General features: G+C 40.0%; 1 protein-coding gene across 2 annotated transcripts in view; it reads right to left on the reverse strand.

Moving 5' to 3' along the window:
- LOC126416721 (protein YIPF6) overlaps window positions 1-19,113 on the reverse strand; it is an 80,123-nt gene that overhangs the window by 26,777 nt on the left and 34,233 nt on the right. For both annotated transcript variants that reach the window (XR_007575507.1, XM_050084535.1), the window contains exon 5: window positions 18,266-18,397. Coding sequence is in view for 1 of the 2 variants with exons in the window: in XM_050084535.1 (XP_049940492.1) it covers window positions 18,266-18,397 (132 nt within the window). In the remaining variant the exon portion in view is untranslated. The remainder of the gene's footprint in view (window positions 1-18,265; window positions 18,398-19,113) is intronic.

Raw genomic sequence — 19,113 nt, forward strand, 5'->3', positions numbered from 1 at the left:
TTTATCTATCCAATTACCTTATTTTGTCAAAAATTGATTGCTTTCATACTACTGAATATTGTTATCGTTATTTTGCATAGTAATTATTGAGTGATCATTTACTATTTATTACAATAGAGAATATTTTGTAATTAGTTATTTTAGTCCATAAAAAAAGCCAAGAGAACAAAATATGTTTTTTTGAAACCAAGTACATATTTTTGTATGAATTTTGCATCTAAAATCATTTTAAAAAATTACCTAAGATTACCTAAGAGCACTACCACAAATTACCTAAGAGCATTATCACATAAGTAAAAATTTCCTTTCTTCCAGAAAAAATTTGGGTCGGAAAGGATTAAATACAAAATTCATCAAGTATATGCTAATTAATACATATCTAATGGTAATTTTTATGAAAAATGTATGTTCATATTTCTAATTATGTATCATGCGCAACAGCCCTGTTTTCATTGTGCAAATATAAAATTCTTAATTACACATCTTCTACAAATGACTGTTAATAAAGACTGTTTAAATCAAAAAACATCTTTCTGTATTTTATGCTTCATGGATCAAACGAGCATCTTTGTTTAAAAATTTACTGCAGCCAGAAATTGAACCCAGACTTCCCTCTTGGTAGATGAACATTCTACCATTGAGCCACATGGTCCACCAGAAAAGTGACCTTGCTTTAGCATATTAAAGATGCTTGGAAAACTTCAAGGTCGATATTCTCCCAAGAAATTTTGAGAGCTGCATCTAACTGCTTTGGGTGATTGATATTTGTGTTCTGAGCTTCTCATACCACAAAAATAAAAATCTGAATATCTTGTTGTCTCCGTTTTAGCAAAAGTGGGGACAAGCAATAGTATATTATATACTGTGTGCATTATGATTCCAGAGAGCCTTAAATTTACTGATGTTACAATGTTATTCCATTGAAGAGCAAACAATGGTAGGATGCTCTGGTATCTGTGGAATTCCATAAATTTTGTAGACTCATTACATCATGAGGAGCTGACACCCCGTGTGTCCTGGAAATGGTGGAAGTACTAAAGGTTTATATCACTAGTGTAGTAACTTCGTGGTGGACTGCTGCAAGTATATACAGGTAAGATGAACTATCTGATCCATAAACCACCATATGTTTTTCACCAACTGCAACAAAATAATACAGGGGCTCACAAAACTACAATAAATGAAGAGTGAATGAGAATGCCTTCGGTCACAAATTTTTGGGTTTCATTCCATCACATGATGTTTTTCAGACCCTATGGATCCATCACCAGAGGCAAATGAATTTAATACATTATTTACTTCTGTTTTTGAATAAGGTGATGTGAAATGTATGTTCCAAAAGATCAAGGAATGATAAAAATTTTCTTTCTGGATCTTTAGTAACATACATTTCACATCACCCCTCTCAAGAGCTGAAGTAAATGATGTATTAAAATGATTTGCACCTGATGATGGATCCACATGGTCTGAAATGCGTCTTGTGATTTAATAAAATACAAAAATTTGTGACTGAAGGCATCATTATTCGTATTTCCAGTGTATTTAATACAGTCACTTCCACAACTGCAAAACATGGAGAAAAATAGATGCACCACATGGGTTTCGCATGCTCCCCAACTCCTGTGACTGATGTAATTTAAAATGAGTATTATGGGGGACAGCAATTTCAGAACCACAAGGTGTGGCAACTACATAAGTTTAGGATAAAAAATGATACCGTGAACACAATTCTTTAAATTTAAAATCACGTCTCTCACTATAATTTCTGGGGGATTAAAAGAAAGTGAACTGTTTAAAAGAACAAATTTTCAGCACAAAAATTTAAAATTAATGTTTTTTGGCCGTTCGTGTAGCATTGTAATTGTAAGTCGTTACTAGTGTGTTGTTACTGGAAGGTCAGAGTACAAATCTGATGAGTCATTCACTTATCAACAACAATGAATGGGGGTCTTTATTGTGGATGTCATTGGAAAAGGAATGGTCATAAAAAAACAGGATGAAGTCTCATGAAGCAAACTTGGTGAAACTGTCCTAAGGATAATATCTCACCAAGTAGTATCATAAGCCATCTCAGTATTCAAAAAGATACCTATTATAGGAAAACCTGTTTTGTTGCCACCTTTAACAATGTAAGACAACCAACAGTGCAATTATGATATATCTCATGAACTCACATTGAAAGTAATTAAACGGCTATTAGGTTTCTAAGGTCTAGAATTGGCAGGAGTTGCCCAAGGCAAGGAAGGACAGGGCACACCCTGTGTAATATCAAAAAGAGAGGATCATTATTCAGACGTAAGGGCACGATGGTACCGCCTCAACACTACATGGTGACTGACCTCGTAGAACACAGCATGTTGTTATCAATGGAGAGACGTCTACAGACGTTAAAGTAACCTCTGGCGTGCCACAGGGGAGTGTTATGGGACCATTGCTTTTCACAATATATATAAATGACCTAGTAGATAGTGTCGGAAGTCCCATGCGGCTTTTCGCGGATGATGCTGTAGTATACAGAGAAGTTGCAGCATTAGAAAATTGTAGCGAAATGCAGGAAGATCTGCAGCGGGTAGGCACTTGGTGCAGGGAGTGGCAACTGACCCTTAACATAGACAAATGTAATGTATTGCGAATACATAGAAAGAAGGATCCTTTATTGTATGATTATATGATAGCGGAACAAACACTGATAGCAGTTACTTCTGTAAAATATCTGGGAGTATGCGTGCGGAAGGATTTAAAGTGGAATGATCATATAAAATTAATTGTTGGTAAGGTGGGTACCAGGTTGAGATTCATTGGGAGAGTCCTTAGAAAATGTAGTCCATCAACAAAGGAGGTGGCTTACAAAACACTCATTCGACCTATACTTGAGTATTGCTCATCAGTGTGGGATCCGTACCAGATCGGGTTGACGGAGGAGATAGAGAAGATCCAAAGAAGAGTGGTGCGTTTCGTCACGGGGTTATTTGGTAACCGTGATAGCGTTACGGAGATGTTTAACAAACTCAAGTGGCAGACTCTGCAAGAGAGGCACTCTGCATGACGGTGTAGCTTGCTCGCCGGGTTTCGAGAGGGTGCGTTTCTGGATGAGGTATCGAATATATTGTTTCCCCCTACTTATACCTCCCGAGGAGATCACGAATGTAAAATTAGAGAGATTAGAGCGTGCACGGAGGCTTTCAGTCGTTCTTTCCGCGAACCATACGCGACTGGAACAGGAAAGGGAGGTAATGACAGTGGCACGTAAAATGCCCTCCGCCACACACCGTTGGGAGACTTGCGGAGTATAAATGTAGATGTAGATGTAGATCCGATGGATATGTTGTTTCAAGATAAACATTGTGCAGAAGGTCTTATAATTATATTTTTCCGTGAGACATTTAAGTCTCTTCCTTATCTATGATAATGACTGAAGCAGAAGAAATGAATTAAAATTTGTGCTGCGGCCGGGACTCGAACCTGGGTCTTCTTGCTTGCTAGGCAGAAATGCTAACCGTTTCACCACCACAGCACACTATGGTTAACATTGCTGCACGAACTACCCAACTTGAGTAAGCTGAGTAACAATGTAAGGGAAAATAATCAGGAGATATGAATTGAAGTTTGTGTTGGGGAGGGCACTCAACTTGGGTAGTTCGTGCAGCAATGTTAACAACAGTGCAGCGGTAGTGTAATGGTTAGCATTTCTGCCTAGCAAACAAGAAGACCTGGGTTCAAGTCCCAGCCGCAGCACAAATTTTATTTCATTTCTTCTGCTTCAATCATTGTCCAGAAGGCTTTGGCAGAGTGGCCTTTTTTGTTGGAGACCGACTGTATGTGTACCTGTGATGCGTCTTCACCGAAGGGAACATCTAGAGTGGAGTCGTCAGCATGGCCCTGGGCAGTCTAAAAGTGGGCCAATGTTGCTTTCACAGATGAGTCCTAATTTTGTCTGGAGAGTGATCCTTGACACATTCACATCTGGAGGGAGCAGTGACAGGCATGTTGGCCATTGTGACTGAGCGAAACCGGCGTGATAGCTGAGTACGAGTATGATGAGAGTACAACATTGAACTTGATTTCAGGACCCAAACATTATGGAAAGAGACCGATATCAAGGACGATTGCTAATGTTGTAGGCAGGGATTATGTCGACCACATGAATACCCCTTCATGAAATTGTATGGGTGTATCGGAAAGGTTTAAATGCTGTCAGGTATCATTACGAGATCTTGGGACCTCAGGTGTGGTTGTTGCAAAGTGGTGTGAACCCAGACTTTGTATTGATGGATGATAATGATCAATCTCATAGAGCAAGAACAGTTTATGTTTTATTGGAAACAGAAGATATTGCACGCATGGCATGGCCTGCATGCTCTCCCAATTTGAATCCCATAGAGCATATCTGGGGTGCACTAGGAAGATGGGTTGCTTCATTTCAACACCGACCAACCACTCTCCAAGGCTTATGAGCAGCTCTCCAGGAAGAATGGGTGTTATTGCCTCAACATGAGACTGATGATGTAATTCACAGCATGGCCCATTGTTTTCAGGTCTGTATTGCTGCCAGAAGTGGTCACGTCACATACTGAACACATTAACCCATTGTTGGAATGTGTTTGCAAATATGTTACGTTGGAAAAAACTAAGAACATTTTTGCCTACCGTTATGCAAATTGCAGCAGTTTATGTTGTCTGTTTTTTACATTGTTTCTACGTTACTATCACCTGTTTATATTGTTTTGTGGCAAAATAAACACAACCTTGCAAAATTTCTGCTCTCTCTCTCTCTCTCTCTCTCTCTCTCTCTCCCCCCCCCCCCCCTCCCTCCATTGGCTTATCCTCCCCTCTCAGACTATCTCCACCTCCTCCCCCCTCTCTGACAATCTCTTCTTCCCACCTATCTCTCTGTACATCTCCTCCTTTCCCCTCTCTCCCGGTCCATTTCCTCCTGCTTCCATCTCTCTTTCCACCACCTCCTGACCCTCTACCCCTATTCATCCTTCTTGCACCCCTCCTTCTGCCCACCTCATCAACCTTCCCAGAGCCATGCCCATCTGCACGTGTAGTGCTTGCTAAACAGGAAGATAAAGAAGGCTGATACTGCTCCCAGAACATGCTTGCTGTGCAGGGCAGCCTACCTGTTGGGGACTGAAAAACTATTTATCGACCCAGACACGTAAGCTACCCTGTAAAGCATGTGTATAAGGCAGGCCGATACTACTCATGACACACCTGTCACGCTGGGCAGCCTATATGGCACAGACTGAAAATACATGTTTTTCCCCCACCTCTGCTCTTATCGGCGATAGCAAGTTATAAATTCCACAGTGTTGATACTCATCAAGTTTTATGTTGGTGTGCCTAACTTGGTTGAATTACTATTTCTATCCCCCCCCCCCATGACACACAGGCCTTGCCGTTGGTGGGGAGGCTTGCGTGCCTCAGCGATACAGATAGCCGTACCGTAGGTGCAACCACAACGGAGGGGTATCTGTTGAGAGGTCAGACAAATGTGTGTTTCCTGAAGAGGGGCAGCAGCCTTTTCAGCAGTTGCAGGGGCACCGGTCTGGATGATTGACTGATCTGGCCTTGTAACAGTAACCCAAATGGCCTTTCTGTGCTGGTACTGCGAACGGCTGAAAGCAAGGGGAAACTATAGCCATAATTTTTCCCGAAGGCATGCAGCTTTACTGTATGTTAAAGGATGATGGCGTCCTCTTGGGTAAAATATTCCTGAGGTAAAATAGTCCCCCATTCGGCTCTCCGGGTGGGGACTAATCAAGAGGACGTCATTATCAGGAGAAAGAAAACTAGCATTCTACGGATTGGAACGTGGAATGTCAGATCCCTTAAATGGGCAGGTAGGTTAGAAAATTTAAAAAGGGAAATGGATAGGTTAAAGTTAGATATAATGGGAATTAGCGAAGTTCGGTGGCAGGAGGAACGAGACTTTTGGTCAGATGAATACAGGGTTATAAATACAAAGTCAAATAGGGGTAATGCAGGAGTAGGTTTAATAATGAATAAGAAAATAGGAGTGCGGGTAAGCTACTACAAACAGCATAGTGAACACATTATTGTGGCCAAGATAGACATGAAGCCCACACCTACTACAGTAGTACAAGTTTAGATGCCAACTAGCTCTGCAGATGGCGGAGAAATTGAAGAAATGTATGATGAAATAAAAGAAATTATTCAGATAGTGAAGGGAGACAAAAATTTAATAGTGATGGGTGACTGGAATTCGATAGTAGGAAAAAGAAGAGAAGGAAACATAGTAGGTGAATAACAATTGGGGGTAAGAAATGAAAGAGGAAGCCGTCTGGTAGAATTTTGCACAGAGCATAACTTAATCATAGCTAACACTTGGTTCAAGAATCATAAAAGAAGGTTGTATACATGGAAGAAGCCTGGAGATACTGACGGGTTTCAGATAGATTATATAATGGTAAGACAGAGATTTAGGAACCAGGCTTTAAATTGTAATACATTTCCAGGGGCAGATGTGGACTCTGACCACAATCTATTGGTTATGAACTGTAGATTAAAACTGAAGAAACTGCAAAAAGGGTGGAATTTTAGGAGATGGGACCTGAATAAATTGACTAAACCAGAGGTTGTACAGAGTTTCAGGGAGAGTATAAGGGAACAATCGACAACAATGGGGGAAAGAAATACAGTAGAAGAAGAATGGGTAGCTTTGAGGGATGAAGTAGTAAAGGCAGCAGAGGCTCAAGTAGGTAAAAAGACGAGGGCTAGTAGAAATCCTTGGGTAACAGAAGAGACATTGAATTTAATTGATGAAAGGAGAAAATATAAAAATGCAGTAAATGAAGCAGGCAAAAAGGGATACAAACGTCTCAAAAATGAGATCGACAGGAAGTGCAAAATGGCTAAGCAGGGATGGCTAGAGGACAAATGTAAGGATGTAGAGGCTTACCTTACTACGGGTAAGATAGATACTTCCTACAGGAAAATTAAAGAGACCTTTCGAGAAAAGAGAAACCACTTGTATGAATATCAAGAGCTCGGATGGAAACCCAGTTCTAAGCAAACAAGCGAAAGGAGAAAGAAGGAAGGAGTGTATAGAGGGTCTATACAAGAGTGATGTACTTGAGGACAATATTATGGAAATGGAATAAGATGTAGATGAAGATGAAATGGGAGATAGGATACTGTGTGAAGAGTTTGACAGAGCACTGAAACACCTAAATCGAAACAAGGCCCCGGGAGTAGACAACATTCCATTAGAACTACTGACAGCCTTGGGAGAGCCAGTCCTGACAAAACTCTACCATCTGGTGAGCAAAATGTATGAGACAGGCGAAATACCCTCAGTCTTCAGTCTTCAAAAAGAATATAATAATTCCAATACCAAAGAAAGCAGGTGTTGACAGATGCGAAAATTACCGAACTATCAGTTTAACAAGTCACAGCTGCAAAATACTAACGCGAATTCTCTGCAGACGAATGGAACAACCGGTAGAAGCTGACCTCGAGGAAGATCAGTTTGGATTCCGTAGAAATATTGGAACACGTGAGGCAATACTGACCCTACGGCTCACCTTAGAAGCTAGATTAAGAAAAGGCAAACCTACGTTTCTAGCATATGTAGACTTAGAGTAAGCTTTTGACAACATTGCCTGGTATACCCGCTTTCTAATTCTGAAGGTGGCAGGGGCAAAATACAGGGAGCGAAAGGCTATTTACAATTTGTACAGAAACCAGATGGCAGTTATAAGAGTCGAGGGACATGAAAGGGAAGCAGTGGTTGGGAAGGGAGTGAGACAGGGTTGTAGCCTCTCCCCGATGTTATTCAATCTGTATATTGAGCAAGCAGTAAAGGAAACAAAAGAAAAATTCGGAGTAGGTATTAAAATCCATGGAGATGAAATAAAAACCTTGAGGTTCACCGATGACATTGTAATTCTGTCAGAGCCAGCAAAGGACTTGAAAGAGCAGTTGAATGGAATGGACAGTGTCTTGAAAGGAGGATATAAGATGAACATCAACAAAAGCAAAATGAGGATAATGGAATGCAGTTGAGTCAACTCGGGTGATGCTGAGGGAATTAGATTAGGAAATGAGACACTTAAGGTAGAAATTTGTTAACATCGAGTATAGATTTAAGTGTCAGGAAGTCGTTTCTGAAAGTATTTGTATGGAGTGTAGCCATGTATGGAAGTGAAACATGGACGATAAGTAGTTTGGACAAGAAGATAATAGAAGCTTTCGAAATGTGGTGCTACAGAAAAATGCTTAAGATTAGATGGGTAGATCACATAAGTAATGAGGAGGTATTGAATAGAATTGGGGAGAAGAGAACTTTGTGGCACAATTTGACTGGAAGAAGGGATCGGATGGTAGGACATGTTCTGAGCCATCAAGGGATCACCAATTTAGTATTGGAGGGCAGCGTGGAGGGTAAAAATCGTAGAGGGAGATCAAGAGATGAATACACTAACCAGATTCAGAAGGATGTAGGTTGTAGTAAGTACTGGGAGATGAAGAATCTTGCACAGGATAGAGTAGCATGGAGAGCTGCCTCAAATCAGTCTCAGGACTGAAGACCACAACAACTATTTTTATTTGCATAAACAACATGCCATAGCTGTTAGAACTTCATTAATACCATAAGTAAGCAGTCCAGTCTCATGGTTGTGGATCACAAATTTACATGGACTTAGAAGGAAGTAAAATTTCCGTGCGCAAAAAGAATTTAAACTTTCCTATATATAACTTACTGATAATACATTGTTACTTCTTAGCTTCCAATCATGAAATTCACAATCAGGCATTAAAACTTGATGACCTAAATCTAAATGAGATGATTTCCACTATGCATTCAAAACAATTCAGACAGCCAACCAAATTCAAGGAACATCCCAGGTTTAATAATCAAACCAATATCCCCTAGCATAAGACATGCCTAAATGCTACAGCTTTTGATGCCCATCACTGTGTTGTTTGTCAATGTTATCCAAACCTGCTACTCACCATATAGTGGAGATGCTGAGTCGCAGATAGGCACAACAGAAAGACTCTCACAATTATAGCTTTTGGCCATTAAGGCCTTTGTCAACAATAAATACACACACACAAAAACACACAAAAATCACAACTCACACACACACACAACTGTAGTCTCATGTCTGTCTATTGTTCATGAAGGCTTTAATGGCCAAAAGCTATAATTGTGAGAGTCTTTTTGTTGTGCTTATCTGTGACTCAGCATCTCCGCTATATGATAAGTAGCAGCTTTCCTTATCATAATATTGTTACAGTCCAGCCTCAATTTTCCATTGTTTGATTTTCATCCAAATCTGCAGTAGAATCACTTCCTGCCGACAACTCTCATCAACCGAAGTGCCAAAGAAACTGGTATAGGCATGTGGATACAAATACAGAGATATGTAAACAAGTAGAATGCGGCACTGCAGTCAGAAACGCCTATATAAGACAAAAAGTGTCTGGCGTAGTTGTTAGATTGGTTACTGCTGCTACAATGGTAAGTTATCAAGATTTAAGCGAGTTTGAACATGGTGTTATAGTCAGCGCACAAGCGATGGGACACAGTATCTCCGAGGTAGCGATGAAGTGGGGATTTTCCCGTACAACCATTTCACGAATGTACTGTGAGTATCAGGAATCCAGTCAAACATCAAATCTCCGACATCACTGCACCCAGAAAAAGATCCTGCAAGAATGGGACCAACAACAACTGAAGAGAATTGTTCAGCGTGACAGAAGTGCAACCCGGCCACAAATTGCTGCAGATTTCAGTAAAGGTCCATCAGCATGTATCAGCGTTTGAACCATTCAACAAAACATCATCAATAAGGGCTTTTGGAGCCAAGGTCCACTCATGTACCCCTGATGACTGTGCGACACAAACTTTAGCCTCATCTGGGCCCGTCAACACCGAAATTGGTCTGTTGATGACTGGAAACATGTTGCCTGGTCAGACGAGTCTCATTCCAAATTGTATCGAGTGGATGGACATGTACAGGCATGGAGACAACCTCATGAATCCAGGGACCCAGCATGTCAGCACTGGACTGTTCAAGCTGGTGGAGGCTCAGTAATGGTGTAGGGCATGTGCAGTTGAAGTGATATGAGACCCTTGGTACATCTAGATACGACTGACAGGTGACATGTACATAAGCACCTTGTCTGATCACCAGCAACCAATCATGTCCATTGTGCATTCCAATGGACTTGGGCAATTCCAGCAGGACAATGCAACACCCCAATGTCCAAAACTGCTACAGTGTGGTTCCAGGAACACTCTTCTGAGTTTAAACACTTTCACTGGCCACCAAACTCCCCAGACTTGAACATTATTGATCATATCTGGGATGCTTTGCAGCATGCTGTTCAGAAGAAATCTCCACCCTCTCATCCTCTTACGGATTTATGGACAGCCCTGCAGGATTCATGGTATCAATTCCCTCCAGCACTACTTCAGACATCAGTCAAGTCCACACCGTGTCACGCTGCAGCACTTCTGCATGCTCGCGGGGCCCCTACACGCTATTAGGCAGGTGTACCAGCTTCTTTGGCTCTCCAGCGTACATGCGTGCTATCATCATGTTTGACGTGTTTCAGAAAACTCACTCGGGCTGATTAGCCATATCTCTGGGAACTTGCATGTTTCAGAAAACTCACTCAGGCTGATTAGCCACATCTCTGGGAACTTGACCAACTTAAAATGGAAATATGTCATTAAGGTTTGTTGAAACTTGGAAAACCAACCACACAACTGTCTGTGTCCTCTGTCTTTTAGCACATATGAGCTCAATGAGTTGCAATTAGCATGTAGTCCCCCTCCACAAAACCTAACAATAGGAAGTTTAATTTCAAGCAGTAATTGAGGCTTCGCTTTCTGAAACTTCTTATCAATTTATTTAACTTTCAAATTTTCTGTTGTTGCCATCAGCATAGCTGATCAGTCACACATACAACCAACAAATCCCCATAAAAGGTCAAGTTGAGGTAGAATCTTTCAACAAGTAGTCAGTACAAACCCATTTTCTGTTCCAAGCAGCTCTTCAGCTGAGAATACTTTTATTCTAGGTGCATTTGCTGCTGTCAGGAAACTGATAATTTATAGGCCATAAATTCCCACCAATATTTTGCCTCGGATCAACCTGTCCAAATAACTTTGAAGCTCACATAATATTTTCTACAGAACTCAGTTCCATATTTCTACCTACACCAACATATCCTGTTTGCATACTGAACGGCTGTCAAATTGGAATTAGACAGGCTGCAAAATGAAAGTGTTACAGAATCAGTAACATCCAATGAACGGTCAACTCCATTAGTAACAGTTCAAACCTGTGCCAATTTCAGATCCACCATGAAGGCTTAATCACAAATAGACATTTATCCTATTCCTCATCTGGAAAAACAAAATATTAAGGATGGGGGAGAGAGAGGGGCAGACTTGGCTAACAATTACCTTTAATTACTACGCAACTGTTACACCAGTACCTTTCCAAGTTAATGTCAATGGCCTGCACCCAGATAATGCTAGCAGGCAGCTCACCACATTCTGCTGCCTGTGACATAAAAATGCCTGAGCTGGCAAGGTGAAGGACTCCACTCTGCCAAGTGCACATTACCACATTCTGGGCCCTGTCAACTGTTGCTGGACTTGGACATGAGTGAAAGCAATGCCTTTTCACAATAAATCTAAGGTGGGCCAGTATAAATGCAGGCCACCCAGACCCAACAGCATCTGTTGTTGAATGCTACCAAGACCAAGAAGTAACCCACACCTGCTGTAGACCTAATATGGGCCATATACTCTGAAGTACAACTAAATGCTGCCTCATTATCCGCATGTCTATGGACTGCGCCTAGCCCTGACACTGCCAAGACCTGAACTGGAACATTTTAACTGGAGACTACTGCTGGCTGATGTCAACTGACTCAAGGTTGCCTTCCAGGGGTCCTCAGTTTGTTGCCCATGCTTGGTTGCCTCTTGTACTTGACCTGCTACAAGCTGATGGCTGGTCTCTTCATCTATGCCTAATGGCATCGTCAGTCCACACCCAAGGTTTCTGTTGCTCTGCACCTACTGATTGCAGGCCTGACGCAGCTCTACACTAACAGAGGTGCAGACACTGCTCCTTTGCTACAGCATCCTATCCCAGCCTGATGACCACTTCCTACGGCCAAATGCTTAGCTCGGCAAGCATCTGTGCCCGGGGTCCTCGCATGCCACTAGGACTCTGTCCAGACTGACAGCGTGAATTCTGCTGAATAAATCATGCTGCCATTACTACCACCTTTATCATTCAGCGACATCCAGCTATGAGGCCAGTAACACTTGAGCCATCCTGAGCTAAATACAATGAAGCATCGACCATCCTGAACTGAATACAATGAAGCATCACTAAAATTTTTAGTAATTCTGAATCGTATCATAATTCCCACAATATTACAAAGATTTTTAAATCAACTAACTCACCATATTCCTACATGTTCAAATTAAGGTGCAGTTCTATTAGACTACAGAATGTTAACAACTATGTATCAAATATAAGAGCCTCTTAAAGTTTGACCCCAGCCAAAATGGCATGCACACAGTTTCAGCAGTAGTACTATACTGCACACAGGATTCTAAATTTATAGGTTTTTATTTGTTCTTTTTTATTTTATTTGAAAAATACCAATGTAAATATTGAGCTGTGGTAACCAAAAGCTATTAAACACTGAGATAGGTGGAAATTTACCAGGCTGCCAGTCTCAGATAAAACGCTGCTACTGGTCAGCACCCCCTGACATCACGCAAGGAGACAACACCGCTGCAGACTACAGTTCTCTGCTGTGCTAAGTGCTGACTCCAATGTTGTTTCTGGGTACTGTATTTTTTTGTATCAATCATAAACAACTACAAATTTTAGCTTTGGTACATTTTAAAATAACTGCTGTTTCAATTAGTCAAGCTGAAAGTTTTATATAGTAACAGGGTTGAAAATAGAATGAGATCACTCAAATCAGCAAACATTGTGCAACTGGTTTTACCCTTCTTCGTAGTTGCATATATTTACCATTTTAAAAAAATGTATCATATCAGTATGGATACTGTTTTCACAATGGTAATGTTTCACATCAGATACCCACCTGGATAGCCAAGCATGTGAAAGCGCTTGCTTCCCGGACACAGGGTGGTGCACAGGCCCAGGATCATATCCTTCAGCTGATTAATGATGTAGGCTGCTGTGTCATCCAACCTAGATGTGCGTTTTAGGTGGTTCCCACAGCGACTATTTATGTCGTTTCCCACATCTGACAAGGTGAATACTGGACTGGTACCCATGACCCATCTCAGTTACATAGCTGTATTCTGCTATTAATGCGTATGACTGTGAGTGTACCGAGAGTAGTGCCATGCATATGTTTGTTTCAATTGGCCACCAACTGTACCAATGTGGGCCAGCCACTGGAGGCCACCTGTGGGAGGTGTGGCACGCAGTGCGGCGCAGTCTACCGGAGACTCACATATATATACATGTGGAGCAGTGCAGAATGTCTCTCTCTACATTATTCTAGTTTGTATCAGTCATATCAGTGTGCTGTGACTTGTGGAGTCCTGAGAGGCTATTTTCACTATAGTTCAGAGGTATGAATAAAGTGGTATTTGTGTGACTTGGATTGGTTTTGTGTATTACTTGGTTACTACATACATAATTTGCAAACATTTAGAAAACGTTGTCACACCTGTACTTGATATTGCACTAGACACAGACATATGGAATACACTAATTTTTTCCCTTAGGAAGTGGTGGCATCAAAAAGGGCATCTGGCCACCCACTACCACAAACAGTGCCAATCCAAAATAAAATGCAGACCCTGTGAGGGCACGAGACAAGGCCACGAAGAAGAAGAAGAAGAAGAAGAAGAAGGTTTCACATCAGATGGTCAGCAAATTAATAAAAAAACACTGATCTTACCTTACCCAATAGTGCACAACTGTTTTTATCATCTGTAATTTCTGGTCTACAGCCTAACGTAAATTGTATATTCTTTCTTTCCACATGTGTGCTGTACATATATAAGCATTGTCTCTCATCTCCTATTTAAAAATATTATACATCCTCACCATATTATCTATTAACATTGGTAGTGTCACATATGCTTGATAACAGCCCAACATAAAGGCTGAAACCAGTTGTGTGGACTTAATAACGTTCTAATTAAACAACTGGAGAGGCTTTTGATTAACTGAACAACAGTTGTGGAATCAGCATCTTCCAAACTTGGAGAAACTAATACCTGCAGACTGTGTCAGGACAGTATATGTATTCTTGGATGTAGCCATTGCTGGAATTGGTAAGGAACCAGTTAGTAGATGAAGGACTCATTTCACCAGATGTCATGACTTTGACAAAGAATTTAATAAAAGTTGTACTGGATCACCAGAAGAGTGATTTTTTTTCTTTTTTTTTTTTTTTAAATGCAGGATATTTTAAGAAGTTTTTGAAGGTTGTTTCATTACAATTGTAGAAATAAGAGCGAGTCCCTTGATATTTTAGAAAGAATTTTTTATTTCTGTAAACTCATCCACTGGTTTTGTTGGTGATCAAAGAAACATGGACAGTTCTGACTTATTGACTGCTAGAGTAATTAAAGTTTGTCCAGACAATTATTTGTACAGATTTTGCGATCACCAACAATCCCACAGTATTCAAAGTATAAGCTAGGACCTACTGCATAAACATGAATGAGCAATGGTTGCTGAGGGCTAAAGTCTGTCAGCTATCTCTATTCCTGCTGAAGATTTAAAAATTGCGGAAAACTGTGTTCCACGTAATATGCTTCTCCTTTCTCAGTAAGCATCTAATCTGCTCTGACATTAAAGGACTTGACAAAATAACTTGCACATCATAATTAACAGTCTAAAGTTTCATTTCATGAACTTCTGCAAGACATGACATGGCATGGCCATTAGCCTTAACTCGCTTCCTGGGGTCCACATTTTACTTATTTTCACTAATATAGCTTAATGTGAAATACATTCAGTGCTACCTACCAAGTCAAGGTTTCTAAATTACTAGAGATAATGAATATAAAGCCATTAAGACACTTTTTTTACACAGGTATTGTATCCAATTGATGACCAAGAGGTAAAAAAAAAATTGTAAGTATGTGCTTACAGATTCTCAGTGATATACAATTACTAACTAGCAAAAAACATAGGATTTAATATCCACAAATAATACGTTATAACAACGTTGCTAGAATCTGTTACAGCATTCAGAATTTTACCTCTCAATTGGATATATTCTGTGAAGGGGCAATGTGCGGTTTCTATGTCTTACTTTGAGGCAGACCTAATGGCTCATTTTTCAAATCTCACATATAATCCTCAAGGAAGAAACAGTGTGAGCATATCCTTGCATAATGAACATTTATTTTAGGCTCTCATTTGCACCAAGATACCATAATGCACTGAACAGTAACTTTTTCAGGAAACAGTAACTCATAACATCCCAAGTAGGTATGTTCTTGCAACAAGCAATGCCTGTTCTGATTTGTTTCATTGGCAATTCAGTTTTCAGTGAAGAAATAATAATTATAACACAAACAATGGCCCTACCCACATACTAAACAAGCATTACTTGCAGACTGTAGGTAGCGACTTTGTGCTGCCTGCTGCCCTCTCTCCCCAGTGACATCACTGCACGAAGCCCTGGCTGATTGAGTTTCGTGTGGAAAGCCAGAATACACCTCCCTGATTAAATACAACTAATGAAGCTGCAGCTTTTGCCAAAGCAAGAGATTTCTTTCTGATTTCCTTGGTTAAATTATGCTAGCACAATCATGAATAATATTAAACTTATAGTGATAGTTTATTGTGAATATTATTGTGTCTTTTGTTAATGTATAGACTCAGTCCACATCTCTTAAGGATCACCTTCATGGCAAGATCTGGGAGTGGAACATGAAGGAAGAATGTATAAATGAGTGAATAAATGAATGAAACAATGGAAAATCCAAGATGGAGTAATGACAATATTATGAAAAAGATAGACTGATACTTACAGTATAGCGGAGATGCTGAGACGCAGATACGCACAACAGAAAGACTGTCAAACACTAAGTTTTCGCATCAAAAAGGCCTTCATCCGAATTAGAGGTCTTGGTAGCCAGAGACTGTGGTCACGTGCGTGGGAGCTGCGTTCACATGAGTGTATATGTGTATGTTGTCTAATTTGGATGAAGGCCTTTTTGGCTGAAAGCTTACTAGTATAGACCCTCTATATACTCCTTCCACCTTTCTGCTTTCCCTTCTCTGCTTAGAACTGGGTTTCCATCTGAGCTCTTAATATTCATGCAAGTGGTTCTCTTTTCACCAAAGGTCTCTCTAATTTTCCTGTAGGCAGTATCTATCTTACCCCTAGTGATATATGCCTCTACATCCTTACATTTATCTTCTAGCCATCCCTGCTTAGCCATTTTGCACTTCCTGTTGATCTCATTTTTGAGACATCTGTATTCCTTTTTGCCTGCTTCATTTACTGCACTTTTATATTTTCTGTTTTCATCAATTAAATTCAATATTTCTTCTGTTACCCAAGGATTTCTACTAGCCCTTGTCTTTTTACCTACTCGATCCTCTGCTGCCTTCACTATTTCATCTCGGAGCTACCCATTCTTCATCTACTGTATTTCTTTCCCCCATTCTTGTCAGTCGTTCCCTAATGCTCTCTCTGAAACTCTCTACAACCTCTGGTTCTTTCAGTTTATCCAGGTCCCATCTCTTTAAATTCCCATCTTTTTGCAGTTTCTTCGGTTTTAATCTACAGTTCAGAGGCCACATCTGCTTCTGGAAATGTCTTACAATTTAAAACCTGGTTCTAAATCTCTGTCTTATTATTATATAATCTATCTGAAACCTTCCAGTGTCTCCAGGCCTCTTCCATGTATACAACCTTCTTTCATGATTCTTGAACCAAGTGTTAGCTACAATTAAGTTATGCTCTTTGCGAAATTCTACCATGCGGCTTCCTCTTTCATTCCTTGCCCCCATTCCATATTCACATACTACTTTTCCTTCTCTTCCTTTTCCTACTATCGAATTCCAGTCTACCGTGACTATTAAATTTTTGTCTCCCTTCACTATCTGAATGATTTCTTTTATCTCATCATACATTTGATCAATCTCTTTGTCATCTGCAGAGTTAGTTGGCAAATAAACTTGTACTACTGTGGTGGGTTTGAGCTTCGTGTCTATCTTTGCTACAATAATGCGTTCACTATGCTGCTTGTAGTAGCTTACCCGCACTCCTATTTTTTTTATTCATTATTAAACCTACTCCTGCATTACCCCAATTTGATTTTGTATGTATAACCCTCTATTCATCTGACCAAAAGTCTTGTTCCTCCCGCCACCAAACTTCACTAATTCCCACTATATCTAGCTTTAACCCATCCATTTCCCTTTTAAATTTTCTAACCTACCTGCCTAATTACGGGATCTGACATTCCACACTCCGATCTGTAGAACGTCAGTTTTCTTTCTCCTGATAACGACGTCCTCCTGAGTAGTCCCTGCCCAGAGATCTGAATGGAGGACTATTTTACCTCTGGAATATTTTACCCAAGAGGACACCATCATCATTTAAACATACAGTAAAGCTGCATGCCCTTGGGAAAAATAATGGCTGTAGTTTCCCCTTGCTTTCAGTCGTTTGCAGTACCAGCACAGCAAGGCCGTTTTGGTTAATGTTACAAGGCCAGATCAGTCAATCATCCAGACTGTTGCCCCTGCAACAACTGAAGAGGCTGCTGCCCCCCTTCAGGAACTACACGTTTGTCTGGCCTCTCAACAGATACCCCTCCACTGTGATTGCACCTACAGTATGGCTAACTGTATCGCTGAGGCACACAAGCCTCCCCACCAACGGCAAGGTCCATGGTTCATGGGGGGGGGGGGTTATGAATAAACACCTACAACCTACAAAATCAATCTGTTTTATCAGTGTTTCAACATGGTCTAAGATTATGGAACATTTATGTTTATCAGTTGGGCTAAAATTCTAATGATTAAAAGTCAATTTCAGATATGAATTATAATATCATCTAGGCAGAGCATTTAATAACAAAAAGAGCAATTTTTTATAACTGTCTTCACAATGATCATATGTTTCCTGGTTCTTTAATATTAAATTTGGTAAAGCACATCAATAAATAAACAACAATTAAATAGACAGACATGAAATAAATATTCAGCAAAAGAGTTACACGAAGCCACACTGTACTCACATATTTCCCCCAAGGAGCTTTGAATTCACTGTTACTATCATTGATCCAATCCAGACAATCACAAAAACCTCTGCAAATTCTGGCCCTCCATCTTTTGAATCATTTGCCACTTCAGATGAGCCTTGAAGAATCCTAAATAGAAGTAATGTTGAATGAAGAACGAATAATAAATACAAATTACAAACAATGTGCAACGATTCTATGTGAAAGTTAAGACTGTGTGTGTTGTGACCAAGATTTGAACCCAGGTCCCTACCATTTCCAAGGCAGTGTGCTACCACATGCACTGACTCAAAGCTACAATTTGTCATCAGCTGCAGCCAATAATATGCATACTATAATTACTCCTCATAATGTGCAAATTCAATGCAAAACTTACACAGCAGAGTCAAATAAATGATCCATATACCTGAATGTCAAGTGATAAAAATGTTCAATTCACGAAAATGGAAACTGTGATGTGGCTGACAGTTATTCAAAACCAATAACTGAACTGGTAGCCTTCACTTGTGGACTTACAATCAACAAAATGACACTAAATGGACACATTACAGAAAGTAAGGCAAAGATTCAAATGTAATGGAGCAGATATTATATTCAAGACACACAAAAGGCAAATAGGAAAGAAAAACTCTTGATGAAGTAACAAAAATATTATTGTTATTCCATCCTGGATTTTTTATTCCTTGAAGTAGTGATTTCAAACTATTCCGAACACTCAATATTTAGTTTTATGTAGTTAGGCTCAATATTTACTTCCATTTTCGTCAAATATTTTTCATAAAATTTTAGTAAATGCAGTTGCTTATTTCCCTTTCTGCATTTTACTTTATTTAAACTAATTACTT

This window comes from Schistocerca serialis, chromosome 8, assembly GCF_023864345.2.
Source record: "Schistocerca serialis cubense isolate TAMUIC-IGC-003099 chromosome 8, iqSchSeri2.2, whole genome shotgun sequence".
Classification (NCBI taxonomy): Eukaryota; Metazoa; Arthropoda; class Insecta; order Orthoptera; family Acrididae; genus Schistocerca; species Schistocerca serialis.